The following is a 26,559-nucleotide window of genomic DNA, read 5'->3' as shown; positions in this document are numbered from 1 at the left end:
AAATCGAAGGTTTTGACTATAGAGAAACATTTGCCCCTATTGCCAAATTGGTGATCGTGCGTGTCTTGCTTGTACTTCCAGCCATTCAAGGATGGCACCTTTACCAACTTGATGTCAATAATGCATTTTTACATGGAGACCTTGAAGAGGAAGTTTACATGCATCTTCCTCCTACCTTCGGAGGAAAGGGGGAGACAAGAGTATGCACACTCAACAAATCAGTGTATGGTCTCAAACAAGCATCAACGTAGTGGTTCGTAAAGTTCTCAACAGTCATTCATGATGCGGGATACAATTAATGTAAGGCAGATTATTCATTATTTGTTCGCTTAAATGGAAGTAGTTTCACTGTTATTCTTGTCTATTATAGATGATGTCATCCTGATAGGAAATGATTTGGAGCAAATTCAAGAACTCAAGAAATTCTTAAATGATCGTTTCAAGCTGAAGGATCTTGGGAACTTGAAATATTTCTTGGGCATAGAGATTGCCCGTTCAACAAAAGGAATTTTCTTGTCACAAATGAAGTATGCATTTGAAATTCTCAAAGACACGAGATTTCTAAGTGCAAAACTATCTAAGTTTCCTATGGAACAAAATTTGACACTTAATGAGAATGACAGAGAGCTAATAACCAATCCTTCTTCATATCGCAGACTTGTTGGTCGTTAGATTTATTTGCCCATCACACGACCAAATCTAGTATATGCAGTACATATATTGAGTCAGTTCATGGACAAACCACGTGTACCTCATCTAGATGCAGCTCATCCAGTATTAAGATACATTAAGCAAATGCTAGGCCAAGGAATTCTCTTATCAGCCACTAGTTCAATTCAATTAGAGGCATTTTGTGATGCAGACTGGGCCCGGTGTAGAGATACTCAACGATCAATTACTGGATGTTGCATATTACTTAGTTAGTCACCTATATCTTGGAAAACAAAAAAAACAGACAACTGTTTCTCGCTCCTCAGCTAAAGCAGAATACAGCTCTATGGCTGCAACTTGTTGTGAGATAACTTGGTTGAAACAAGGGTTAGAAGATTTAAAGGTGAAACGCACAAACAACATAGAAATAAGTTGTTACTAGTTTGTGAAAAAGTCCAAGCTGGTGTTGTTCAAACAGCTCATGTGTCTACCACTCAACAACCAGCAGATCTCTTTACAAAGACTCTCAGTGCATCAAAGTTCCATTTTTTACTTGGCAAGTTGGGTGTCTTAAATATACACCACAACTTGAGGGGGGAGTATTAAGGACGATCAAGTCAACACCACATGATTTGTGCCTATAAATTAGTGCACATGTAAAATATAGTTTCCTTATTTTGTTGTACAACTTGACTAAATGATATAATTGCAAGATCAAGGGGATGTGATTAGCATGATCATGGAGATATGATCAAGATTGCTTTGTATATATATTCCAGCATATGGGATGAAAATATTAATAAAGTCTTTTATATCATCATTCTCATTTCTTTTCAATTACCAACGGTATAAATGCAACTTGCAAGCATATCAAACCTACATGTCTGCATTTATGAACCAAAATTAAGACGCATCAGATGATACATTTTCAAAATCAACACTCACTAATCTGAATGTAGAATCCAATAGCATATTCACATATATACCACCATTAACATATTAGCTAACTCAATGCATCAAATAATATTCTTGGAACTTGATGGTAGTTAAGATAAATGTACGTATGTCTCAAAAGGGAAGTTCATGTTGTGCAAAGATGAGGTTACCAAGGATCTCAAAATGATTTACCTGACTCCATCTACTCGTAATGGTCATGTAACACTTGGATGTTTTAATCTATTGGAAGGTGTATTTAATCCCTTTATTTTCTTTTATGAGTCTTTTAAGTTGTTGTATATTGGTTTTGGAAGAGTGTAATTCGATTTAAACTTGTTAGGGTTTGTTTGTTCGCACATGTTCTTGTCGAAAAGTTCGCTGGGAACTTAGAAATTCTGTTTTGGGGTTAACACTAGCCTTCCTAAGGGTCGACCCTTACCTGTTGTTGTGTTTTGGAAGAGTTATTGAAATTTAGTGTCGACACCAGCCTTAGTGGTGTCGACACTTGTCTATTATGGTTAGCCTCAGGGGTCGACACCAGTCTGGGAAGGGTCAACCCTTGTATACTGCAGAATTCGAGTATTAGTTGCTGAAATTTAGTGTCAACCGTTCTAGTTCAAGGGGTGACGCCTTGCCTGCTGCCAATATTGTCATTTCTTCCTGAAAGGTCGACACCACCACACTAGGGGTCGACCCCTGCGTGTTATTTCCAGAATTTTGGGCTCGTTTGGGTCCTACTTTTGGAGGGGTGTTGGACTTATTTTTTCAATGATCTTAGGGATACTTTTCTACTACTATAAATAAACCCAAACCACTTTTCTTTCATTATTTTCCTCTCCTTTTTCCTCTCAAACCGTGAGTCTCTCTTCTTTCACTCTAAGCTCAACTTTTCCTACTTGGATCTTTAGATCTACTCATTTAGAAACATCTTCTCACCTAGGTCCTTTGAGGAAGATTGTAGATCTTGTCAGGGGCTTTCTATTAATCCAGGAAGTTCATGGTTTCGTAGACTTTGGGTTTTTCGAGTTTTCCTCTTCACAACTTGAGGTAGGAGGACTTTTACCCTAGTATTTTTTTTTATTATTTTGAAGAGATTTCATGGTATTGTTGTGACTTATGAGCTAATTTGAGGATCTTGTTGGATTAAACTCATGTTTTACACAAATAAACCATTTTACTTGAAATTTCTTAATTCTTTTTTTAAAACACATGTATATAAATGTTGTTAAAACGTATATGTATGATGAAGGAGAAAAACTCCCAAATTTGGTAAAACCCTAAATTCTCAACTTGAGTAGAAAACACTAAATTGAATGGAATTTCCATTGATTCATGGAATATTGTGAATAATAAAGAGATAAAAGATGTAGATGTTGATATCGTAAAGAATTTGTGGCTTGGATGTTATTTTTCTTTGAATATTGTGTTGTATTCCGTTCCTTTGTAATGTGGATGCTTGTTGATGGAACAAAATGTGATTGAATTGTTTATTGTGCATGAGTCCAGGTAAGAGTTGGTTTTGAAAATGTGGTGTTGTGTCGGTACCCACGCGGGGAGTTTAAAAAGGTGCCCAAATTGCCTGTCTAGGCTTATTGCTGGATGAATGTGGGAAAAATATTTTTGGATGTCCACAAAGTCCTGTTGTATTGTAACCGGCAAAAGTGGAAAAACGGATGGTTTTCTTTAGGTGTCCACTTCCTGCCGTATAATAGCTGGCAAATGTGGAGACGGTTTTTAAAACAAAAGCAGAGGGTGTTTTGAATTGGACTCTTACAGATGGGCTCATGGCTTGCTTTCTATGATTGTGATTGTTTAATTACTGTGCTTAATGACATGAATTGTAGTTGTCACTGTTTGGTTATCATGAATCTATATGATTGATGAAGGTTACATGTGAAGACAAATTTCCTTGTAATGTTTTGCCACAAGGATACCATAATCTTATTCAAAGGATTAAATACTTAGTTAAATATATTCCTATTGGGCATATAGTTCAACCATATTTTATTTTTCAGAAGTTAATGAAATACCACCTCACTGATGGATTGAAACAAGCAATAGCTCCTTTTGGGAAAAGTTGACTCATGGGTGTTTTGTTATTTTGAATATGGGATTTTTGCAACAGGACTATCAAAAATTGAATTGTTTTGTTGTATTGTATGCCCTAAAGGCTTATATTTTGTAAGACTATCTAATTCATTGAACTGGGATACAAATCCCAAGTATTGTGGGAACATACATGGTGAATTGTAATCTCTTAACTCTTAGTTCAATGAGAAAGATGACTTTTTGGTTATATTATTGTGTCTGTCATGGCATGTTCTTGTGAGAAAATTGTAGGGTTTCATGGGTCATACCATATGGGCCTTACCTACACAATAGTCGTACCACACCATTTCCGAATATATAAATCAAATGAGGGATTTAGATATGCTGAAATCTTCGACAAGGCATTGCGAGACTATGAAATTTTGTGGCTTGGTGGCTAAAGACAAGAGCACTGCTCAATGTAACACCCCACAGGTGTCACCACCTTGGACTAGCTCTGATGTGTATGTATGTGTGAGATATATATATATATATATATATCACGCCATAGGACCTTCTGTACGACCTTGATAACAGTAGGTCCTAAAACATTGTAATTTTTCATGCCTCCACTACTCTTACTCCCTCTATTTCCCATTCCACTACCACTATCCTCTGTTGTAATGATGGAAAAGATGAAAGAAAAACAAGAAATGAGAGAGAAACAGACAATGAATGATATATGAAGTAGGTGGGTGAAAAGATAATGTGTGAGGTTAGAGATGAGATATGTTTGAAATTTGTCGATGTCACTTTTGGTACACAAGAAGACACATAATAAATATGTTGTCATCTCCATATTGATTGAACGCCTTTCAATTACTTCAACCATTTTTTCTCTAATCAACAGTAGTAACAAATAACTGTCATTGCTAAAATTTATTATTTATGGTAAAAATCTCTTTTACTAAGAGCATCTTAATAAACTCTTTAAATGAGACTTATTATAGCTATTATAGTTAGTATTATTGTATTTTAGTCACTCCAATGAACTAGCTATTAGAATAGCTATTTTAACACAATTCTTCAAGACTAGCTACATTTGAAGAGTCTTTTGAGACTCTTTAAACAATTTGTGTACATAAATAGGTAAAATAAAGAGTAGTTTTGGAGTACTATACGAGCACGAAATAATCCTTCTCGTATAATCTTGTTGATCAAGTTTACACTCATCTAAACGTCGTCATCTTATCACTTGAAAACACAAACGTGAGCTAGCTGGCTGGTGTATGCCGAAAACCCCTTTGATGCCTAAGTCAGCAAGTTGACAAAATACACTAAAGCTTTGTGAATTCGAGAATATGAATTGCCATACTTGGGAATAGGTTATGTTATGAGCTTTTATAGATTTCACGTGACACAATCCTAGTAGGACTCTAATTCTCCTTAGCAGAGTCCCATTCCTAAAGGATAATGCTTATCCCTGGAACACCCCCACTGCTAACCATGTAAGATGGACAAAACTCTTTGCTCGGCTATTGCTGCACTCAACCAAGCTATCTTGCTTTGTTCTACTTTCGAGCCGAGTAGTGTTAAATCTGAGCATAGAGTAGCGCTCTGTTGAGCTACAGCTAGCTCGGCCTTCTCCATTGAAGTTACCTCGGTCTACTTATTGACCGTGCATAAATAGTTAAGTCTATACCCTAACAACCATCTTTGACTCGTCTTTAACAGATTTAGCCCAATATTGGGCTATCTGAACCGTTATCACAGTTTGTTATTCGGTCTAACTCCCAAAAACCCTTTCACCTAGCTCGGTCCAATTTGTCTATACAAATTACCCTCTCAAGTACATAGTTAAAAAATGAATTAAGAAAAATAAAGAATTACATCTTTTTATATTTTAGCTTGTAAAAAATGAAGAGTATTGTTAAAGTTTCTCTTAACAATCTATGCAACTTTTAATTAGTTTTATAAGAATTTAATGCCCTTAAAGCAGATGTCAACATCTGATTAACCCTAGTTTCTCTTTAAATAGATAAGCATTATCCTTTTTGAAAACACGATCAACAATGCTTGATCTCACAAAACATATAATTATCTTGAATGCTTAAAAGCTATATTAATGAGTTGTCACTCTTAAACTTTATGAGACAGAATATTATTCATTATTCATTACCTTTCAAAAGCTCAATTTTGGTGAAAGAATCTATCTAGATTCTCGCTAAAGCTATTATCTTTTTCCATTACATATAGTGATCTATAGTAGAAACAGATATAACTTCTACCCAAACTTTTAGCTTATCATCTATCTTTGCTTGGCCTTTTTTGACCATTCCACTACTAAAATAGTATTACAGCTAAAAAAACACTAGTCATGCGTGAGATCATAATGTGAAAGAATTCTAAGCCTTTTTCAAGTCCAGAAGAGACTTCCAACTCAATCCGTAACATATCCTAAATATTCTTGATATATTTTGACATTTTAGGGCTACATTATGACCGACCTAAAATCATCTAAAACCACCGAGAAAGTTTAAGGCCCACTTTCCAAGCATATGATAGACTTGTCAACAACAAAATTAGATATAATAAAAAATTAAATTTTTTAAAAGGATTATAATGTAAAAAGTTAAATTTGTAGTGTAAAATAGATTGTGTAGAAGGGCATCTTTATAATAACAAGAAACCTAAGGGGTCCCCAAGTGTTTAAAACTTTTGCAAAATTGTACTACACCGAAAAAACAAAACAAATACGCGTAGTTGATGCCCATTTTTCTGGCGACTTTCATCTATGGAAACTGGAGAGTTGGAGGTGGCACTGAAGGTGCTCCAATCCTCTCTTTCTCGAGTCAAATGGCGACTTAAATCTAATTCAAGAAGTCGGATCCAGACAGGTTATTTCCTTTTACTTGACAATTTTTCTTAATATCCTGTTATCATCTTTCAGAAAATCTTTGCTTATCATTTGGGTTTTTGGACTTTTCTACTTATGGGGTTTTAATCGCTCTCTTTCTCATCCCATACATATATAACTGTGTTCATATATGCATATTAGTGGTCCACACTCGCGATGCCTAAAAAAATAATATCATATAAATCATAACAAGAAAAGTGCATATGCATATGTAGTATGTATGCAAGAGCTTCATTTATTAAACTCATGGTTATGGGTTCGAGGCTCTTTCCATAATTTTTACAAAAACACCAAATATAGGTGTATTTTGGAAAAACCTAAAATATGAGACGCGAAGCCTTTAGTAGACTATTTTAGTTTTTGATTATTTTAGTAGGCTAAAATATTTGTGTTTGAGAATATGATTGGATTTTTTTTTATAGTTGGATTAGATATTTGTGAGAAAAAGTGAAATGATTATGGGTTTGATATGATATTTTGTTTTATTGTTTATTTTAGCCTATTTTGTCTTTTTGTAGATTTTAGTCAAAAAAATCTCCCAAACCCAACTTGCCAAACACCGCCAAAATGTCAACACCACCAGGCCTGCTATTTATACCTACTTTATTTCTTTGGATCCTGTCTTTTATTTTTTTAAAATTATAATTTTGTCTCAAGATAAAATTTCATTTCTACACTCATCCCTAATCCTCTAACCATAATTTCCCACTTTCGACAACAACTAACTACCTTCCCTTTCACCCCCAACCACCGCCATCATCGCAGCCGCACCTATCTCTTCTTCTTCTGAAACCCTAACCCTAGCCACCCCCTTCCTCCTAACTATAATCTCCCTATCACCTCTCGCCGTCACGATCCAGCCATGTCGTCGCCCCTGCTCGCCTCTTGCCGTCACAACCCAACCATCTCGATCCAGATCTGGAGAGAAGAAAGGGACAGAGGAAATAGAAGAATCGGAGAGAGAAGCCATGGTTGTTCGTAGAGAAGTCCGCTGATGAGAAACATCGAGTACTCGCTTCGCCGATTGAGACTTGCAGTGGCAAAAAAATCTCCCAAACCCAACTTGCCAAACACCGCCAAAATGTCAACACCACCAGGCCTGCTATTTATACCTACTTTATTTCTAGGAAAAATTACCCATAAATCTTATATGGAGAAACATTGAACCATTTAGTCCTGGAAGTTTTTTTTGTACACCATTTAGTCCTAATTTTTTGGCAAGTTTTTTTTGTGTTGATTTGAATAGATTTGGTTTTACATCAATACCCTTTATGTGATTGATTCTCTAGATGATTGATTCCGTTTTTTATTGGATAAGGAAATGTTAACATGTGGGTTGGGATATTCATTGATTAACAGTGAACTCATTGTTTTGGGAGAGAGAATACGGGGATATTGCATGTGTTTGGTGACATTTTTTCCGGAGACCAACATTTGTCATCAGTCTACCTTTTGTGGTGTTGTTTTCTTGGGTTTGCACTGCTGTGGTTTACGCCATCGCAATAGGTCTCCGGTTGGCACATGCAAATACAACAGTGTCATAGCCACTCAAACCCACCAACGTCAATGTATTGCCAGAAGAGGGGTTGCGTAGATTTTAGGGTTTACAGGAAAAGAGAGTTGGTGTTGTACTCTCCCACTAACCAATAATTCCACGCTGCCAATTACGAGTCGTGATGTGCCCTACCCAACATTACGCCATTAACATCGGACAATACACACCTTTCCATCTACGTCTCTTCCATTTCGATCAGTTCGGAGGGAAAACAAAAACTAATACAGTAAGGGTTTGGGCATAGACGTAAATTCCACATTAGGAGGATTCCACATTTACCCTTACTACATGGTTCCACAAGTGGGGGAACATGGATTATTTGGTCATTAACACTCGATTGGGACCTATTGGATTATAAGATAAAAGTTAGGACTAACTGGATCATAAGATGGGAATTTGGGATTTATTGGTGCATCTCCCTTATTTCTTTTGATCCTGTCTTTTATTTTTTTTAAATTATAATTTTGTCTCAAGATAAAATTTCATTTATACACTCATCCCTAATCCTCTAACCATAATTTCCCAAACCCTAATTTCGCACTTTCAACAACGACTAACTACCTTCCCTTCACCCCCAACCACCGCCATCATCACAGTCGCACCTGTCTCTTCTTCTTCTTCTTTTGAAACCCTAACCCTAGCCACCCCCTTCCTCCTAACTATGATCTCCCTATCACCTCTCGCCATCACGATCCAGCCATGTCGTCGCCCCTGCTCGCCTCTTGCCGTCACGACCTAACCATCCCGATCCAAATCTGGAGAGAAGAAAGGGACAGAGGAAATAGAAGAATTGGAGAGAGAAGCCATGGTTGTTCGTAGAGAAGTCCGCTGATGAGAAACATCGGGTACTCGCTTCGCCGATAGAGACTTGCATTGGCAATCGCGATTGGACTTGAGAGGGATTAGGGCTTTCTTTTACCCTCACTACTTGTTCGATTTCAATCTGATTCACACCAATCAAATTGCTTTCGGGTTCAAATCCTTCTGCTTTGTTCATTGATTAGATTGTTGAGAAATGATACTCCATATTTGAATGAGATTTGGTGAATATAGGCCAACCTTGAATACATCGGTGTTGTCGGCTGTGATGGTAGCCGAAGTTGAGAGGAGTTAGGGCAATGGATTGGTCGTTGGAGATGGGAATGGTGAAGGAGGGTGTGGCCGGAGCTGGTAGTGGTTGTGTTGGAAGGGTGGATAGGGAGAGGGTATAGTTGGAATTAAGGTGGGGGTTTAAAGAAGTAGGGGGGCCCAAAGAAAAAAGGTAGGGGTAAATAACAACCCTCTTTTATATATTAGAATAGATAGATGTGCTTCGATATAATAAACCTGCTATGATGTTGTGAATGAGTATGTGTAATGATTGGACGCGTGTGTATTTTAATTTCAGTTCATTAATGCTGATGACATAGGAATTTTGGGTCTTAGTGATTTATCCTTCTCTCTTTTTTCTTTTCCTATGTGGCGGATGGGTGAGGTCCATTTGTGTGCCCCAATGGTAGGTCCCTTTCTATGGGTTAGGTTAAATCTGGTCAGTAACTGGTTACCCCTAGGCCAGGGCCCACAGATGCAATGATGTCCCCACGGGAGCGGCCTTTTTTATTAATCAAAAAAAAAAAAAAAAAAAAAGAAGTCATTACATCCTTTGGCCATACACAAAAGCCACATTACATACATGTATATAACATTGTCTCACAAGATATTACACTATATCTCATAATTAAACACACAATCTCCAAAAGGTATAGCACAACTTCATTCACATCTCTATATATATACATAAATGTACACAAAAGATGGAATCCACACCTCAAGCTTTGTCCTTTGAAATATGTAAATAAATGGGGTGTGCTACATCAGCTCAGTGAATAATAAGAATCTTGGAGCACACGTTACCATGAATACATTGTAATCAAAAGCATAAATGCTTAATTTAAATCAAAGGATAGTATAATTTTATATAACAAGAAACATAGCTCTTTGTCATAGTCATGTTGTACTCATCACGTTGGCCAACAAAATGGGCTAGCTCATCAAGATTCCCCATGTGGTGAAACGATAAGCTGATAACTTTTCAATCACATATAGCCAAGGCTCCCAAAATGCGTCTAGAACATAGCATTTGATATGAACAACAAGAATAATATTAGCATTGTACATAATAAAGCATTGAGTAAAAGTTGTATTAAAACCTTGCTCCGATAATTCCCATTACTCACCTCAGTTTCTTTGAAGTGTTCTTTGATGCTCTCAATTCAACAATCCTACATAACATATTGTGCACGTTGAAAAAAGGATACCTAATGTAACCTACTAATTTTCTTGTTTTCAACCTTCATGAGCCAATGACCAATGTAGGCCCATTCTATAGCTCTTAAATCCTCGTTAAAGTGTCCTTGGGCACTCTTAAGGTTGGTAATCGAATTGCACTTCAAAAATAGATCATTTTAGGCTAAACAGTGGTTGGGTGCTTGAGCCATATTAAATTCCAAAATTTCAAATTCTAGAGGCCAACGCTCGCTAAACGCCCAATAGGCTGTAGAGTGGCTGTGCCCAATTTCGAGTTTTTGGTTCTTTTCCAAGAGTTTAAGGTGCTTCACACTCCTACAAACCTTCTAAGGTCTGAAATTAAATATACAATGGTCTTGATAGGTGAGTGTTGCTGAGATGAGGATGCTAAGGTAGATGTGTGGCAAAACTAGATAAGACAGAATTAGGAAAGAGTGTATTCAGGAATAGGTAGGAGTAGCACTGATAGAAGATAAGTTGAGAGAAAATCGATTGAGATGGTTTGGTCATATTCAACGGAGACCAATAGAGGCAGTAGTGAAGAGATGCGATGCAGTAACGGTAGATGGAAGTGTTAGGGGACCGGGTAGGCCTAGATTAACGTTGCCTAACGTTGTAAATAGAGATATGAATCTACTTAATTTGACTAACGAAATGACCTTTGATAGAGCCGCGTGAAAGAGGATTCATGTAATTGACCCCATTTGATGGGACTTAAGGCTTGGTTTTATTTGGTTTAATGGTCTTGATCTTGAAGGTCTCAATTTGAAAGGGAGAATACCAAGTTCTTCTCTAATTCTTCATTCATGGTATCCAATCTATTTTCTTCTAACCTACACATGATAATCAAACTATTAACATATTAAAATGAAAGAAACAAATAGCAAATATGAATTCTTACTTTAATTAGCAAGCACAAGTAGAGTTTTGTTAATTTTCTCCCTTCTCCTTTCTTTTTCTTGATTTTTTCCCGTTATTGTCTTTCCTTTTCTCTTCTCTCAAACAAGACTACAACACAAGCTTTTCCCTAAGCTCTTCTCTTCCTTGTTTATTCAGCCATTATAGACATATGAAAGTGTATATGTATATATTAGCCACTTCTCCATCACCAAAAATAGGAAGAAATAATCAATTTGGAGGTGTCGTTCTCTCCTTAACCTGTCGTTCTCTCCTTAACCCATCAAATGAGCTATCCACTTAATTAATTAAGTTCATTAAAACTAATTAATCATGACTAGGGTAATTAATTACTCTTACTAAGGTTAATCATGCTTATGTTAATTAATTGGGACTACTCTAGTGATCCCGCTTATCCCTAATTAATCTTGATTAATTTTTATACAAAGCTCAAAAGATAGCAAAAATGAACATGAGACAATTGAGCATCTTGATTAAGAAATAAAAGATCATGAAGTCACTCAGATACACTCTACTTAGTGAAGCATGAGGAGAATTCTACTTTAATTTCATATTCTCGTAACATTGTCACAACTCTTTAAGAGTAATCCACAGGCATCTTCAAGATACTACCATAGCATGTTCAAGTCACTTAACACACAAGCATAGTATATGGCATTCTCACATAGGGAAAAATGATGGATGTGCGCATATGCCATGCAAAGATAAGAAGTATGGACACAGGCACGTGATACGACAACACGAACACGTTGGCACGTAAATTTTTAAAAAATGTAGGACATAACACATAGGAGATGTGCAAAATATATAAATTTATTATATGTCATAAATAAGGACTAGTGTATGCCCGTACCTGAAGGCACGGTGCAATTAATAATGAGATTAAAATATAAATCAAAATAAAATTATTAAAACATAATATTAAGATTTTCCTTTTCAATGGTGGTGGACAGTCACAGAGCGGAGGTGGCGATGAGTCCCTTAGTTCAACACCCATTTCAAAAACTTTTTCAAATTTTCTTAAGTTTTGTGAGAAAATTTTAATTTCTACTATAATGCTATTATATGTATTAAAAGTTCAGCTCATTAAATTTATTTAAATTTTTATTAAAAAATTATAAAATTAAATGTTAGTATTTTATGATGAAATGTTTTCAAATTATTCTAATATCAAAGTTAATATTTTTTATAAAAATTATTAATTTTATTGAATTTTTATTAAAAATAATACATGGTATAGCGGTTTGGTTTGATTTTATTTTTTAAATTATTTTTTGTTTTTTTTGAAAAAATAGAAATTAATTTGTATTTTACTTATTTTTTTTGTACTTTTTAAATGCACCTAATCTAAATATATATGAAAAGTAAAACAAATTTACTAAAATATTAAAAAATTCTAACAATAAAGAAAATTCAAACAAAAATCTGTGCATTTTTATTCGAATTTTTGTCTTTTTTAATGAATTTTTTTTCGTATTTTACTTTTTAAATGCATCTAATTTTGATATATCTAAAAAGTATAAAAAAAAATGACTAAAATATGGAGAGAAAAAAAAAAAGTTGAGTAATAACAAATGAAAACCAGTCTAAAAATAATTTCTAAAAAATTAAACCAAACAAATATGTTTTCAACACCAATTTCAAAAACTTTTTCAAAACCATAAAAAATCAACACTCATTTTCCATTAAGGAATTAAATCCATTTCATAAATCAAACTAAAATCAAAACCCATTTTATAAAGATCAAATATTATTTCATATCCAAAACTTTTTAAAAAATTAAATCCTAACCCTACAAAAAAAAATCTATATAAATAAAGAACAAACAAAACTTTAAAAAAAAATAAAAAAAATAATTAAAAAAAACCCAAACACATCTTAAGGTTAGAAACACAGAACCCAAAAGCCTTTGATGCCACTCATTCTCTCTCACCAAAAGCCATCATCATCAAAAAACCCCCAAATACATCTGCCTTGTCATCATCATTATCATCACCAAAAGCCTCTGATGCATTTTCTTCACGCTCCCCTTTGAAATTTTCAAATCTCAAAAAGTCTTAATAAGCAAGGTTTGAATAGAAATTCACAAAACCGCTAAAACATCTCAGCCACATAACTTGTATGCATAGATTTGCACTTTAGCCTTGTTTGGCATAACCTATTTTAATCCATCTTTTTATCTTTTTTGGGTCACATCAATCAACATCTCTCTACTTTTTCACATTTTTTATAAAAAAGTCAAAAAGTGCACTTATTTAGGACATCCCAAACCACCCCTTTGTCTCTCTCTAAAAAAAAAAGAAGGAAAAAAAAAAAAAAAAAAGCAAAACAAACCCAGGTCTTTAAATTGTCTAACCTTCATTAACAGTAATCACATGGACATAATTCCGCAACAACGCCACCAATCTCACCAACCACCACACAAAAGAAAAAAAAAAAGTACATAAATTTGAAAAAGAGAAACAAAATTAGAAGATTTGATTGATGCAGAGTAGTGGTAGGGGAAAGAGATTCCTTGCTCCTCCTCTATGCTTTAGGACGTCCCCCCTCCTGTGCCCAAACTGATGGATCTGCCGCCTGTGCTTTCGGATGAAGAAATCGTCAAATCGATGGTTTCTCCTCTCAATTGGATCAAACTGCAAATGTTGTAGAAGTGAAGTAAGGCTGAGAGAGAGAAAGATGTACCAGTGTTACGGTGGGAAATAAGGCTGAGAGAGAGAGAGAGAGAGAGAGAGAGAGAGAGGGTGGGTGTTTTGAAAGAAAGAGAGGAGAGTTTATAGGGAGAGTTCGATGAGCGTGGGTCTCTCCTTTGTAGAGAGTGGGTGGGTGGGTGGGTGTGGATGTTGGGCGGGAAGTTGTGGTAAGGTGAGAGAAAAGGTTATCATCTCAGCCGTCCATCTAAATACGTAAATGAATCATGACCATTAAAATGTCCTAGTAGAACAATTGTCTCTAGGATGAATTTAAAAACCCTGTCCCTTATTATATAGATAATTATTATAAGTCATATATTTGAATATTTAAAGTCTCAAGGAGAGGAATAGTTATAAATTTACATTATTTTTGTTTTGTCATTGGATTCCAAAATATTTTATTTAAACTTGTAATGTGTTTTGTGTGTGTCCAAATGTTGGGAAGTGTCTGACGAGTGTCGTGTCGTGTTGATGTCCGACAAATTGTCAGACACAACACGTTACCTTCTTAGAAGTGTCAGTGCTTCTTAGATGCAAAGTAATAACAAGATGGAAAATAAAATATGATGAAATTATGTGAGAAATTTTAGTTTTCGATATTGGTATTTTCAAAATTTTCATGATTTCTTATCAGTTCATAATTTTATTTATTTATTTATTTATTTTTAAATCTGACACATCTTAAAGTAGGAGGGAAATTGGAAGGAAAATAATTTATTTTCTTCTTCCTATGCCTTGGTCTTCCCTTCATTTTTTTTTTTTTTTCATTAGCCAAATGAATCATTTTAGTTTGTGAATTTTGCATTGGTTTGGTAAAATGTAAATTGATGTATGCTTCTTAAGTTGTTCTCTTGATGCATGTGTGTAAATAGACATCTTTAAGCAATAGAGATTCTATTGAACGTGATATGGTGTTAAGTTTTGATGCTTCAAAGTTAATGGAATACCTTTGGGCAGATATCTTGGCCTTGTGCTCAAGGATGAGGGCAGTTGTAATGGTAGACTACGGTGGAAAGATGCCTGAACTGCAAGAACGACTTTGTGAAGTTATCAAACATTGCCAAAAGGTTTACCCTAAACAAGCTCTGTATCTCAATTGGTTGAAGCTTTATTGCTTGCTACCATTTTAATATAATCCAGATAGATTTATCCTAGTTATTTACCATTGTTGTAGTCATTTTTTCCAATGCCATTACCAATTTTCTTTTTGATAATTTTTTGTCCAATTATGTGATATGTGATTTTCAATTGTAGCATGAAATTATTGCTTATTATATTATTTTGTCATATCTTATAAAAAAGAAGGTTTGTCATAAACTTATATCCCCTAGTTGAGTTCAGTTAAATGCCAAAATGGTATGCTTTCTTAAGATAGAGCATTTTGGAAAAAGTTAGTCTACGCTCCATATTGGGCCAAGGGCTACCCTTTCAAATATGAGCTAGGTAGTTATAGAGTGGAGGTAGGAATAAAGGCTGCGTTGAGGTTATGAAGTCACTCGAACTAAAAAGAAAGGGAGAGGGAGACTGAGGTTACGAAGTAAGGTCAGCTAGTTAAGGAAAGCTCTGCTAAAAAAAATGCTTAGCCAAGTAGTTCTTAAAAGCTAGCCAAGGGCTTTTAGTCTTGTCCTTGAGCGAAATATTCTCATCAGACTTTTTTCTATTTGATTTCTATCTTATCTTGTCTTTAATTGTCGATCTTCCTTAATCCCAAAGGGTTAGCTTGGTGGCAAGGCCTTAGGTCTTGGGAGTGTACTCCCTCGAAGGTTCAGGGATTGAAACCTCTTAGGTGTTAACAATTCCTTGAGGCCATCGGACTGAGAGAAAACTCTTGAATTAACCATGATGCACTTGCAGGAAACTCCTTGCCAAGGGCCTGTGCACCCTTGGGGATTAGTCGGACTTTGATCCGGACACTCCAATGCCATCTTCCTTGAATGTGAGCCAAAATAAATCATACATACCGAGCCTTCTCCTTCGGAAACTCACTCGCTCAATTGCAAAGAATGCAAGAAAATCTAGACTTCTCTACCCCGCAATGGGTTAACTTAACTAGAGGAAAGGCAACATAAATGTTTAGAAGCCTAGTTTCAATTTCTTTGATCTGGGAGGTTTGCGTTCTTCGTTCATCCTTTCAATCTATCAGGTGGATGCTTGATCGAATTGTGTCACCTTTACTATATTTTGGGAAATTTGGTTGGAAAGGAATGCAAGAACCTTTGAAGATAAATTTGAGGATATAGAGTGAATATGGGATTCATTTTGTCATATATTATCATTTTGGGCTTTGGTTTCTTCCCCTTTTAAGGGGAGTCCGTTTTTTTTTATTAATAGGGATTAGAGAGCTATGTGTTATGTAATATCTTATCTCCTTTTTTATGGACTCCTTGTTCTCCTCTTGTATGTTTGTATGTTTTTTAATGTTATTTTTAAATAAAATTTCTTTGTTTGAAATAAAAATGCATGACCAACATAAAGTAAAATATGCAATGATAACTTCTAACATATGTAAAATATAACGATATAGACTAAGATAAAAAAATAAAAAATAAAAAAGATATGCAATAAGAAACCAAGCATAAAAGTATGCATTACATATATTATATTTATGAAGCTTTATCTTCCACAAATTGCATTTTCAAGTGTGTATATATATATATATCCTAGTGTTTGACCCTTATAACAAGTTAAATCCTGGGGTTTTAGTTTCTGCAATTTAAACCCCAATTTGTTTATTTAGTTTCAATCTCAATCATATGTTTATTTCTGTTAAGTAAAACTAACAAAAAATGGGCATTTTTGACATTAAACCAATCTTTTTACAAAAATATTTATAATAACTTTATATGTTGAACAAAATTATCATTAAAACCTTACTATTTTCAAAGATCAAACCCGCCTACTTCTCTTTATTCACTGCCGGCAATCCCCATCACCCATCAATTGGCACCCGTGCACAACCTACCTCTTGCCCTACCCCACCACCCATCCCTTAGATCTACCCCCACGCCGCCCTATCTGGTCACCCCCTCCTCCAAAACCTTCTTCTCCCATGACCATCTTCTCTAGATCCATCCCCAAACCCTTTAGTGTCACCAACACCCCCCACTTCCCTCATTCCTTTCCTTGCCACATCGTCACTACTGGCCTCCCCTTATACAAGCACCACAATCTCCTCATTCCCTTCCCCAGCTACATTGCACCACTGGACGCCACTTTTCTAGGCAACCCCACCCTCTCATAGAGCCCCCTCGCTGTCTAGTGCCACCCCTTGCCTCATTGATCTACAGGTAATGGTCATCAATCAATGACAAATCGTTGGACAACAACGATGGTGAATTGAAATTGTTGGATGACAATGGGGACGAGGTGATATCTATTGACGAATCACTGTAAAGAAAAGGGGCTGGAAAGAGGACAGTGGCTGCATGAGAGATATTTAAGGAATGGGGATTTGATATCATGTGCACAGGTTCATTGTAGGCTCACAATGTGTGGTATGGTGGTTGTGGTCTAGTATAATTAAGGATTAATAGTAATTCAGAAGGACAAATGAACGAGTGCCACACGTAATATTTTTTTTCTCTCGTTAGATAAGTTAGCAGATATGGACAGATGACTAAGATTGATATTTAATTCAAAACTTAGGGTTTAAATAGAAGAAATTAAAACCCCAGAATTTGATTTGTTACAAAGGGTCAAACCCTAGGTAGTTTTTTTTTCTTCTTTTTTTTTTTTGTTGTAATTTTCCCTAAATAATATCTTAGATTACATATTTTGATTATATAACATGCATAAAAGAGACATAAATATATTGATTGTTGTCGTGTCTAGGCAAAATTGGGGTTGGGCGCTCAACCCACATTAAATTTCATATAAAAGAACTCAAAATTTATGTAAATTACATATGAAAGACATTAAATGTAATGCATTAGACTTGAAGAGGAATAAGGACTAGGGTTTAACCATAGATGTTGAACTACTGATAGATAAAGTTCTCTCAAAGGAAGTTGACAGTTTTGGAACCGGCCAATATAGCGTAGAACCTTATTTCACTTATTCCATGTAGGGCTTGCTGCACTCATTATATAAGTGGTTTTTTCCTTCCAAAATGTTTTTACAAGACCAACTGGATATGGTCTTTAACCATTTTATTCTTTTCGATGTTCAAGTCCATCCAATTCTGCTAATAAAAATAATACTATCTCGTGGGAGAAGCTGAATACCATTCTTGAGAACTTTTTATTGCATTCTTTTCATCATACATTGAGTTCTAGTATGTGGTTTGCATTGGTGTCCAACCCAGAACTAAACAGATTGACTTAGTTCTCAAAAAGTTGGATTCGATAATCAAACCATAAGATGAGAAAACTGAACGAACCCCAACCTATTAAATTTGATTCAGTTTGGTTTGAAACCGTGCATTAAAAACAATTAATTTAAAGAGCTAAACAAAATAATGGCTCAAAAACAATTAGTTTGAAGAGAAATAAAATAATAGACTAACATTTGTTGTTTTTTTTGCTCGTGAGATGTTTTTATGTTGCTAAGCTCATCTTTTCAGTCATGTATATTTCTAACCGGGCAATCCTCCCAATGTCCTAGCAGATAATGAACCATGTATTAAGTACAGTCTAATCATTTCATACATCTCAACCAGAAATCAAACTGGTAGATAACCAAACAGTAAAAACAACAAACTCTCCTAAAAAAGAAGCAATTCAGTTTGGAAACATAGATTATTAAATTCTGGAAGGGACCCATTACCGCGGCACGAAATCCAGAGCATCTGAGCACATAATATTTACATGCACACATATAAGTATTATGCATATGCATTTGTGTGTATGTACATTTGTGTGAGATGGTGGTTGTTGTGGGACAGTTACTTACCTGAAGATTCAGTAAGAGAGGGGATGAAAAATTTTCAATTCTTTCCTCATCCAATACCTTTTTTGTTTTCATCACTTCCTCTGTTTAAAAATAAAGGCAAACAATTTTTATAAGTCATCTTCTTCCAGCAAAATAACCAAAAAAGAAATGTGAAATATCACCCCTATGTCCTTTCCCGCTATGTTTCATTTTCAAATTTGGAAAGCTATTTGAAATGGTGGTTTTTCCTAGAACTGAATTTCCTTTCCAACCTTCTGGACCTCCAATAGGACTTAAAGTACACAGACATGAGGTTCAATGAAACATCATTGAGAAGATTCTCCGATAACAGGAAACAGTTGCTCAGTTCCCTCTTCTTGTCTCTTATTTACAATTGCTTATTCAAATGCTGTCCTCTCTGTGCTCTCTACTTTTGCAACTTAAGCCTTAGGCCTCATTTGGGGAGTAACTATTTTAGCCAAAAAGTCAAAAAGTTACTATAAGTTATCACATCACTCTTTCTACTCTTCTGCACATCTTTTTGTAAAAAGGCAAAAAGTTACTAAAATAGTTTGTTTCCAAACGATGCATTAGTCTCGGAGTATGTTGGAGAAGTGAATGCACTTAAATTACTACTTGGTGGTGTATCAACAGGAAAATTTGGTCCGTGTAATTCAGCACCATGATTAGTTCTTCACTGCTACAAATCCTTTCTTGATTTTTCTTCACCCTTTAAAATGGTCTCAGCTCGTGCAACATTTCAACTTTTAACCCAATGTTAGCTACAAAATTCTAATCAGACTTCTTTGGCATTGAGCAAAGATGGTTGGGTTATGATTTTATTCCATTATTTGGATAGTTTTTTCCTTAAATGTTTATACATCATTATACTATCATTTTCTTTCTTGTGTAGAGACCTCAATCAAGTTGTGGTGTTATTTATTTATTTGTTATTTTTTAATTCTCCACATAATTTAGTTCGGTGGATATTGTTGGAGGTACTGTGTCAGCACTGTATCTACTACATTTTCTTTATGTCCCTGCTATTTGTTGGGAGTTTAATTTTAGGAATTAATATAACATTTTTTAGACCTTTTATAGATGATTGATTCTTCTTCTTATTAACTGAGGGAAAACATACAAAATATAGAGTACAAAGGACACTAATTTAGGGAACTAATTTTACATGAAATTAGGAAACAATCGCTAAAAATCAGGGCCTAACTGTAAATATTTATGTATTATTGATTGATATATATTGTTGTGTTGTATTACAATTACAAGGATTCCTATTATATAGGAGTGTGTTTGGGAGTAGGTGGAGAGTAGGTGAAGTGGAGGTGGTAGTGGTGTAGTGGGTTAGGTTTAGTGGAGTAGGTGAGGTTGTAGTGGTGGTAGGTGATGGTAAATTCTAACAGCCCCCCGCAAACTCAAGGAGGATAGAAACTAACTAACTTGAGTTTGGAGAAAGTAACAAAACAAGAAAATACATAAAAATAAAAGAGGATAAGAGACACTGTATGGTCGTGTCAGACCATTAGTGAAGACACTGGATGGTGGTGTCATAACGTTGTAGAGGACACTGTATGGGGGTGTCATAACGTTGTAGAGGACACTGTATGGGGGTGTCATAACGTTGTAGAGGACACTGGATGGCGGTGTCAGACTGATGTAGAAGACAGTTTATGGGGTCATGTCGGACCGTTGTAGCAGACAATGTTGTGACAGTTGTTGTGACAGTTTACGGAGTCTTGCTGGACCCTTGTAGAAACTAACCGGAATCAATGTCGGGACAGTTTACAGAGTCTTGTCGGACCCTTGTAGAAACTAACCGGAATCTATGTCGGGACAGTTTACAGAGTCTTGTCGGACCCTTGTAGAAACTAACCGGAATCAATGTCGGGACAGTTTACAGAGTCTTGTCGGACCCTTGTAGAAACTAACCGGAATCAATGTCGGGACAGTTTACAGAGTCTTGTCGGACCCTTGAAAAAGCTAACCGGTATCAAATGTCGGGACAGTTTATGGGGTCATGTCGGACCGTTGTAAAAGTTGCACCCTCAAAAGGTGTGCCCAATTTTGTCAAAAGACGTGCCATCAAAAGGCGTGCCCATTTTATCAAAAGGTGTACCAGACATGATGGCGAGGCGCGTGACTTGGCTTGCGCGCCCAGGTTGTCGTCTAGCGCCGAGCGGCGCATGATACGCGTGGCTGCCTTGGCTATATAACCAAGACGAAGGCAGAGGCTGAGGCAGAGAAAAACTGAGAGAAACCTCTGAAAAATCCTATGTGTTGCTGAGAAAGAGAGTTCCTTGTGCTGAGAGAGATAGTCTGTAACACTTTGTTGCCCAGAAAATGGCCTCGTCTTCCCGTGGACTGCTCACCCTCTTTCCCGACCTCAACGAGTCAACAAGAGAGAGAACTGGAGCGGTGGCACTGGAACCTCAACCGAGTGCCCCGGAGTTTACTCCGCTGAACTTTCCGATGCGGTCTGTGGAGCAAAGAATGGCAGTGCAGTCGGATGTGGAAGCCAATCAGTATACATTAAAGTCATGTGTGGAAACCATGACTGCGGTTACAAACTTGTCGAACCGGCTGCAGAGTAGGGCAAATGAGGTGCAGCAGTTAAACGCCCAGCTGGCTCTGCTCCAACGCATGTATAAGGATGCGCGAGCAGAGATAAGCGTGCTAAGGGCAGAAAACAAGGAGCTGAAGCGGAAGGCCACCGTGATGTTCCGATTTGGAGGTACGCCATATGCTGCAGTGGAGGAGCAGGGAGTAGTGATCTTGCCCAGTGGAGTGGGAAACACGGAGGCAACACCGGCAAAGGTCGCCCAGGACGGAGGCAAGAAGAAGAGACCGGCGGCAGAGTAGAGAAGGGATGTCGGGGTGTGGCCGTCTGCAGGAAAGAAAACAAAGCCGTTGTGGTTTGTTGTTGTTGTTGTTGGTTTTTTTTTTTTTTTTTTTTTTTTTTTTTTTTTTGTGTAAAATTATGATCGGGGTTGATCCTCGGCATGAAAGAAATGACAAGTTTGTGGAATGTTTTGTTTTGTTTTGTTTGTTTGTTTGTTTTTTTTTTTTTTTTTTTTTTTTTTGGTGGTGATGGGTTGTTTTGTTTAATAATAATAATAAGAATAAAAAAATAGATAAAGAAAAGAGAGAATATTTTTGAGTGGAGGATGTTGGGAGCGATGGTGGAATGTGCAAAAAGAAAAGATAAAAAAATAAAATAATAATTTAAAAAAAACAGTGAAGCTGTGAGTGGGTTGATATAAAAAATAAAAGAAGGATTTGAAATACCATGCCATTGTCTCCACACATGACATGTTTATGTATAATATATATATAAAACTCACATGGTTTGACCTTAGATGACAGCCTGCCCACCATTACAACAAACCAAGCCGACAAAATCCTTAGAAAATCCCGCACCACGTGATGGACCACAGCCATACCTGCACTAGCCAGCTGGCCAGAACATGGGTGAGTGGTGATGATCTTCTGAGGGGTTTGAGACTTTTCCATAGCCTCACCATTCCCTTTCTTTTCTGCCTCTCCTCTGTTTCTTTTCTTTTCTTTTCTCTCTCATGATGGAGCCTTCTTCCACCAACTCTGTGAATGGCTTCCACTCCATTCCAATACCCCGTTGAATCTCCTCCTTGTTCTTTACCTTGCTCAATATCTGATGTGCTAGAGACTTGTTTCAGATCTTCAAATGGAAATAGAAGCCTCCCACCACTAGTCTCTTGCATCCCAAGCCCATCTAGAGAGAAATTAAGGGTAGGTTTGAATTCCTGCAGAGAAAACGCAGATGAGAAAATTGTGTTCTGATCCGACATCGGCATCGGCATCGGCATCGGCACAAAGGAAGAATTCAACCCCCTTGAACAACTAATCCCAGTCAGAGGCTCCATAGCTTGATGAACTAGGCTGTGGTGGTGGGACCAGATCAGGAAGTTTCTTTGATGATGATGATGATGAAGATGGTGATGAAGGAGAGAGCGGGAAGTCGACCTTGATGTGGTTGTGGTGGTCCCCAGAATCGTCTTCTCCGACATCACTCAGCAAATCGCCGATGCACAGTAGCGGCCCTCGAAGATGTGCGTGGTGAAACTATCTTCAGAACCAAAAACAATCATTCCCAAAATTCCAGCAACACATAATCTCATTCGGAGACTGCAATCTGTGACTAATCTTTGCAACTTGAGTTCTCAGAATCGAAATCTCACACTCAACCCTCAAGAACTCTTGGGTTGTGACATTAAAATTTTGTGATGATCTGATTGTGCATGATGCAGTGGAGTGAAGGCTTGTGTAGAGGTCCGGCGGGCGGCCAAGGCGAGACTGCCGCCCGCCGGTGAAGCAGAATGACTAGGTTGTTAACCTTGCTCTGATACCATGTAAATATTTATGTATTATTGATTGATATATATTGTTGTGTTGTATTACAATTACAAGGATTCCTATTATATAGGAGTGTGTTTGGGAGTAGGTGGAGAGTAGGTGAAGTGGAGGTGGTAGTGGTGTAGTGGGTTAGGTTTAGTGGAGTAGGTGAGGTTGTAGTGGTGGTAGGTGATGGTAAATTCTAACACTAACTAATAGCAGTTATAATAGGAAACAAATATAAAGTATACAGGTTGTACAATCTTAGTTTTAAAGGGATGTAAATTCCTTGTTCAGCAAGTCAACTAAATCCATAAAGATTCGCCAAACTCCCCCTCAAGCTGGTGAATAAATGTTGTCCATTCCTAGCTTGCTCATAATATGTTGAAATAAGCGACTCCGTCGTCCTTTGGTGAAGATGTCTGCAAGTTGCCCATTCGTTGAGACATAGGGAGTACAAATTAAGCCACTATCCAGTTTTTCCTTGATGAATTGTCGATCTACTTCCACATGTTTCGTGCGATCATGTTGTACTGGATTATGAGCTATATTGATTGCAGACTTTTTGTCGCGGTACAACTTTATGCTTCCTTCCCACTTGACTCCCAAGTCTTCCAAGATAATCTTTAGCCACAAGAGTTCACAAATTCCATGTATCATAGCTTTGAATTCTACTTCATCACTTGATCTAGCCACCGCAGCTTTTTTGCTTCTCCAAGTCACCAAATTTCCTCCGAAGAAGGTACAATAACCAGATGTTGACCTGCGGTCCACTACTGATCCAGCCCAATCTGCATCTGTGTAGGCTTCTAGACTTAGTTCCTTATTATTCTTGAACAGGACACCTTTCCCAGGGGTAGATTTCAAGTATTGCAGAATTCGGTGAATAGCTTCCAAGTGGGAATCCTTCGGAGAGTGCATGAACTGGCTGACTACACTCACGGCATAGGCAATGCTGGGTCTTTTATGGGACAAGTAAATGAGTTTCCCAACTAACCTTTGATATCTCCCTATGTCTAGCATCACATTGCCTACTGCTGGAAATTTGTGTTAATGTATATAATAAGATAGTGGCATGTATATAATATGATAGTGGTGTTGGTGGTAGATAGTGGCATGTATAGAATATGATAGTGGTGTTGGTGGCAATGTATATAATATGATAGTGGTAATATATAATATGTAAGTGGCATATAATGGGTTATAATGATGTTTGTAATATCTCCTATATAAGGAGTGTCATTTGGTCTTGTAAGATAAGAAGTTTTGAATATAACAGAAATATATTCCTTCTTCCTCATATTTTCGGAGTTCTTCTTCCTCATATTTTCTAAGTTGGTATCAGAGCAACAAAAAACACAGCAGCCCTAAAACCGTCATAGCCATGTCGGAAGTCACGTCCGAAACCACTTCAACCCCTGCCGCTACCATTCCGGTGAAAACGTCCAACTCTCACTCTGTCCAAATCACCACCATCCGCCTAAATGGTGATAATTTTCTCCGCTGGTCACAATCTGTCCGGATGTATATCCGTGGGCAAGGAAAGATCGGTTACATCACTGGTGACAAGAAGGCTCCTGCTGTTAATGATCCGCTGTTCGACAGTTGGGACGCTGAAAACTCCATGGTTATGACATGGTTGGTCAATTCCATGGAGGAGGATATAAGCTCTAATTACATGTGCTATACTACTGCACAAGAATTGTGGGATAATGTCAGTCAGATGTATTCTAACCTAGGAAATCAATCTCAAGTTTTCGAATTAACTTTGAAGTTGGGAGAGATTCGTCAAGGAGATGATTCCGTCACCAAATATTTCAATTCGTTGAAAAGGTTGTGGCAAGATCTTGACATCTTCAACACATACGAATGGAAATCGGTTGACGACTGCAACCACCACAAGAAAACTGTGGAAGACAGCCGTATTTACAAGTTTCTTGCCGGCCTCAACATTGAGTTCGATGAAGTGCGAGGAAGAATTATTGGCAGACCTCCTCTCCCATCCATTGGCGAAGTATTTGCCGAAGTCAGAAGGGAAGAGAGCCGAAGGAGCGTCATGCTTAAGAAAAAAGGTACTGGTGAATCAATTGAAATTTCTGCTTTAATTAGCGATGCTGCGGCCAACAAGGCTGCAAATTACCAGCGCAGGTTTGATGATAAGCCACGGGTCTGGTGTGATTTTTGCAACAAGCCTCGCTATACACGCGAAACGTGTTGGAAGATCCATGGCAAACCTGTCAACTGGAAAAGTAGCAAACAAGGAGAGAAGAATCGTGGCTTTCCTACCGCTAATGAAGCCGATTCAGGTCCCTTCAACAAAGAGCAGATTGATCAACTCTTAAAGCTGATAAAATCCAACTCCTCATCCGGTACTCCTAGTGTTTTGTTGGCACAAACAGGTAGAAATCCTAAAGCCTTCTCTTGCCTAAACTTCTCTCCGTGGATCATAGATTCCGGTGCCTCCGATCACATGACTAGTTTTTTCCATTTATTTAGTACCTATTTCCCTTGTTCTGGTCATGACAAAATCAGAATAGCCGATGGTAGTTTTTCACCTATTGCAGGAAAAGGATTTATTAAACTAACTGAGAAAATTAATCTCAATGCTGTTCTTCACGTCCCCAACTTAGCCTGTAACTTTTGTCTGTCAGTAAACTATCTAAGGATTCTAATTGTCGTGTTACATTTTTTGAATCCCATTGTGAATTTCAGGACCAGAACTCGGGGATGATGATTGGGCGTGCTAGGATGCTTGAAGGTCTTTACTACTTTGATGAAGTACCTGTTAGTAATAAAAAAGCTCAGAGCTTTAATAGTACTAGTTCAATCTCTGTTCGAGAAAAAATAATGCTATGGCACAATAGGCTAGGACATCCTAGTTTTCTTTATCTGAAACATTTATTTCCAGAATTATTTAAAGGGATTGATTGTTCTTCTTTTCATTGTGAAAGTTGCATTTTTGCAAAATTTCATCGCTCTACTTATTTGCCAAAACCTTACCAGGCTTCCAAACCTTTTTATTTGATTCATAGTGATATTTGGGGCCCTTCTAAAATCACTACTCTTTCTGGTAAAAGATGGTTTGTTACATTTATTGATGACCATACCCGCTTATGTTGGTTTTATTTGATGAATAAAAAATCTGACGTGAAAAATTTATTCACAAATTTTTACAATATGATTGAAAACCAATTTCAAACCAAAATTGGTATTTTACATTCTGATAATGGAACAGAATATTTCAATGAGCAGTTGGGTGAGTTTTTGGAAAAAAAGGGGATTTTTCATCAATCTACATGTCGGGATACCCCTCAACAAAATGG

The 26,559-nt window shown here is 36.9% G+C and overlaps 1 protein-coding gene across 4 annotated transcripts in view; it reads left to right on the top strand.

Annotated features, from left to right (window-relative positions):
* Positions 1–6,274: 6,274 nt before the first annotated feature.
* Positions 6,275–26,559, top strand: part of LOC114312456 (uncharacterized) — a 63,275-nt gene continuing 42,990 nt past the window's right edge. For 2 of the 4 annotated variants that reach the window (XM_082880385.1, XM_028258684.2), the window contains exons 1-2: positions 6,328–6,512; positions 14,942–15,051. In XM_082880385.1, the coding sequence (XP_082736511.1) occupies positions 6,410–6,512; positions 14,942–15,051 (213 nt within the window). In that variant the 5' untranslated portion in view covers positions 6,328–6,409. Of the gene's footprint in view, positions 6,513–14,941; positions 15,052–26,559 lie in introns of all 4 variants that reach the window. The other 2 variants (XM_082880384.1, XM_082880383.1) reach the window with 2 other exon arrangements.

The sequence above is a fragment of the Camellia sinensis genome, chromosome 7 (assembly GCF_055761805.1).
Source record: "Camellia sinensis isolate YWXY chromosome 7, ASM5576180v1, whole genome shotgun sequence".
Classification (NCBI taxonomy): domain Eukaryota; kingdom Viridiplantae; phylum Streptophyta; class Magnoliopsida; order Ericales; family Theaceae; genus Camellia; species Camellia sinensis.
Note: the sequence above shows the minus strand (reverse complement) of the source record. Positions and strands in the feature narration are given on the sequence as shown.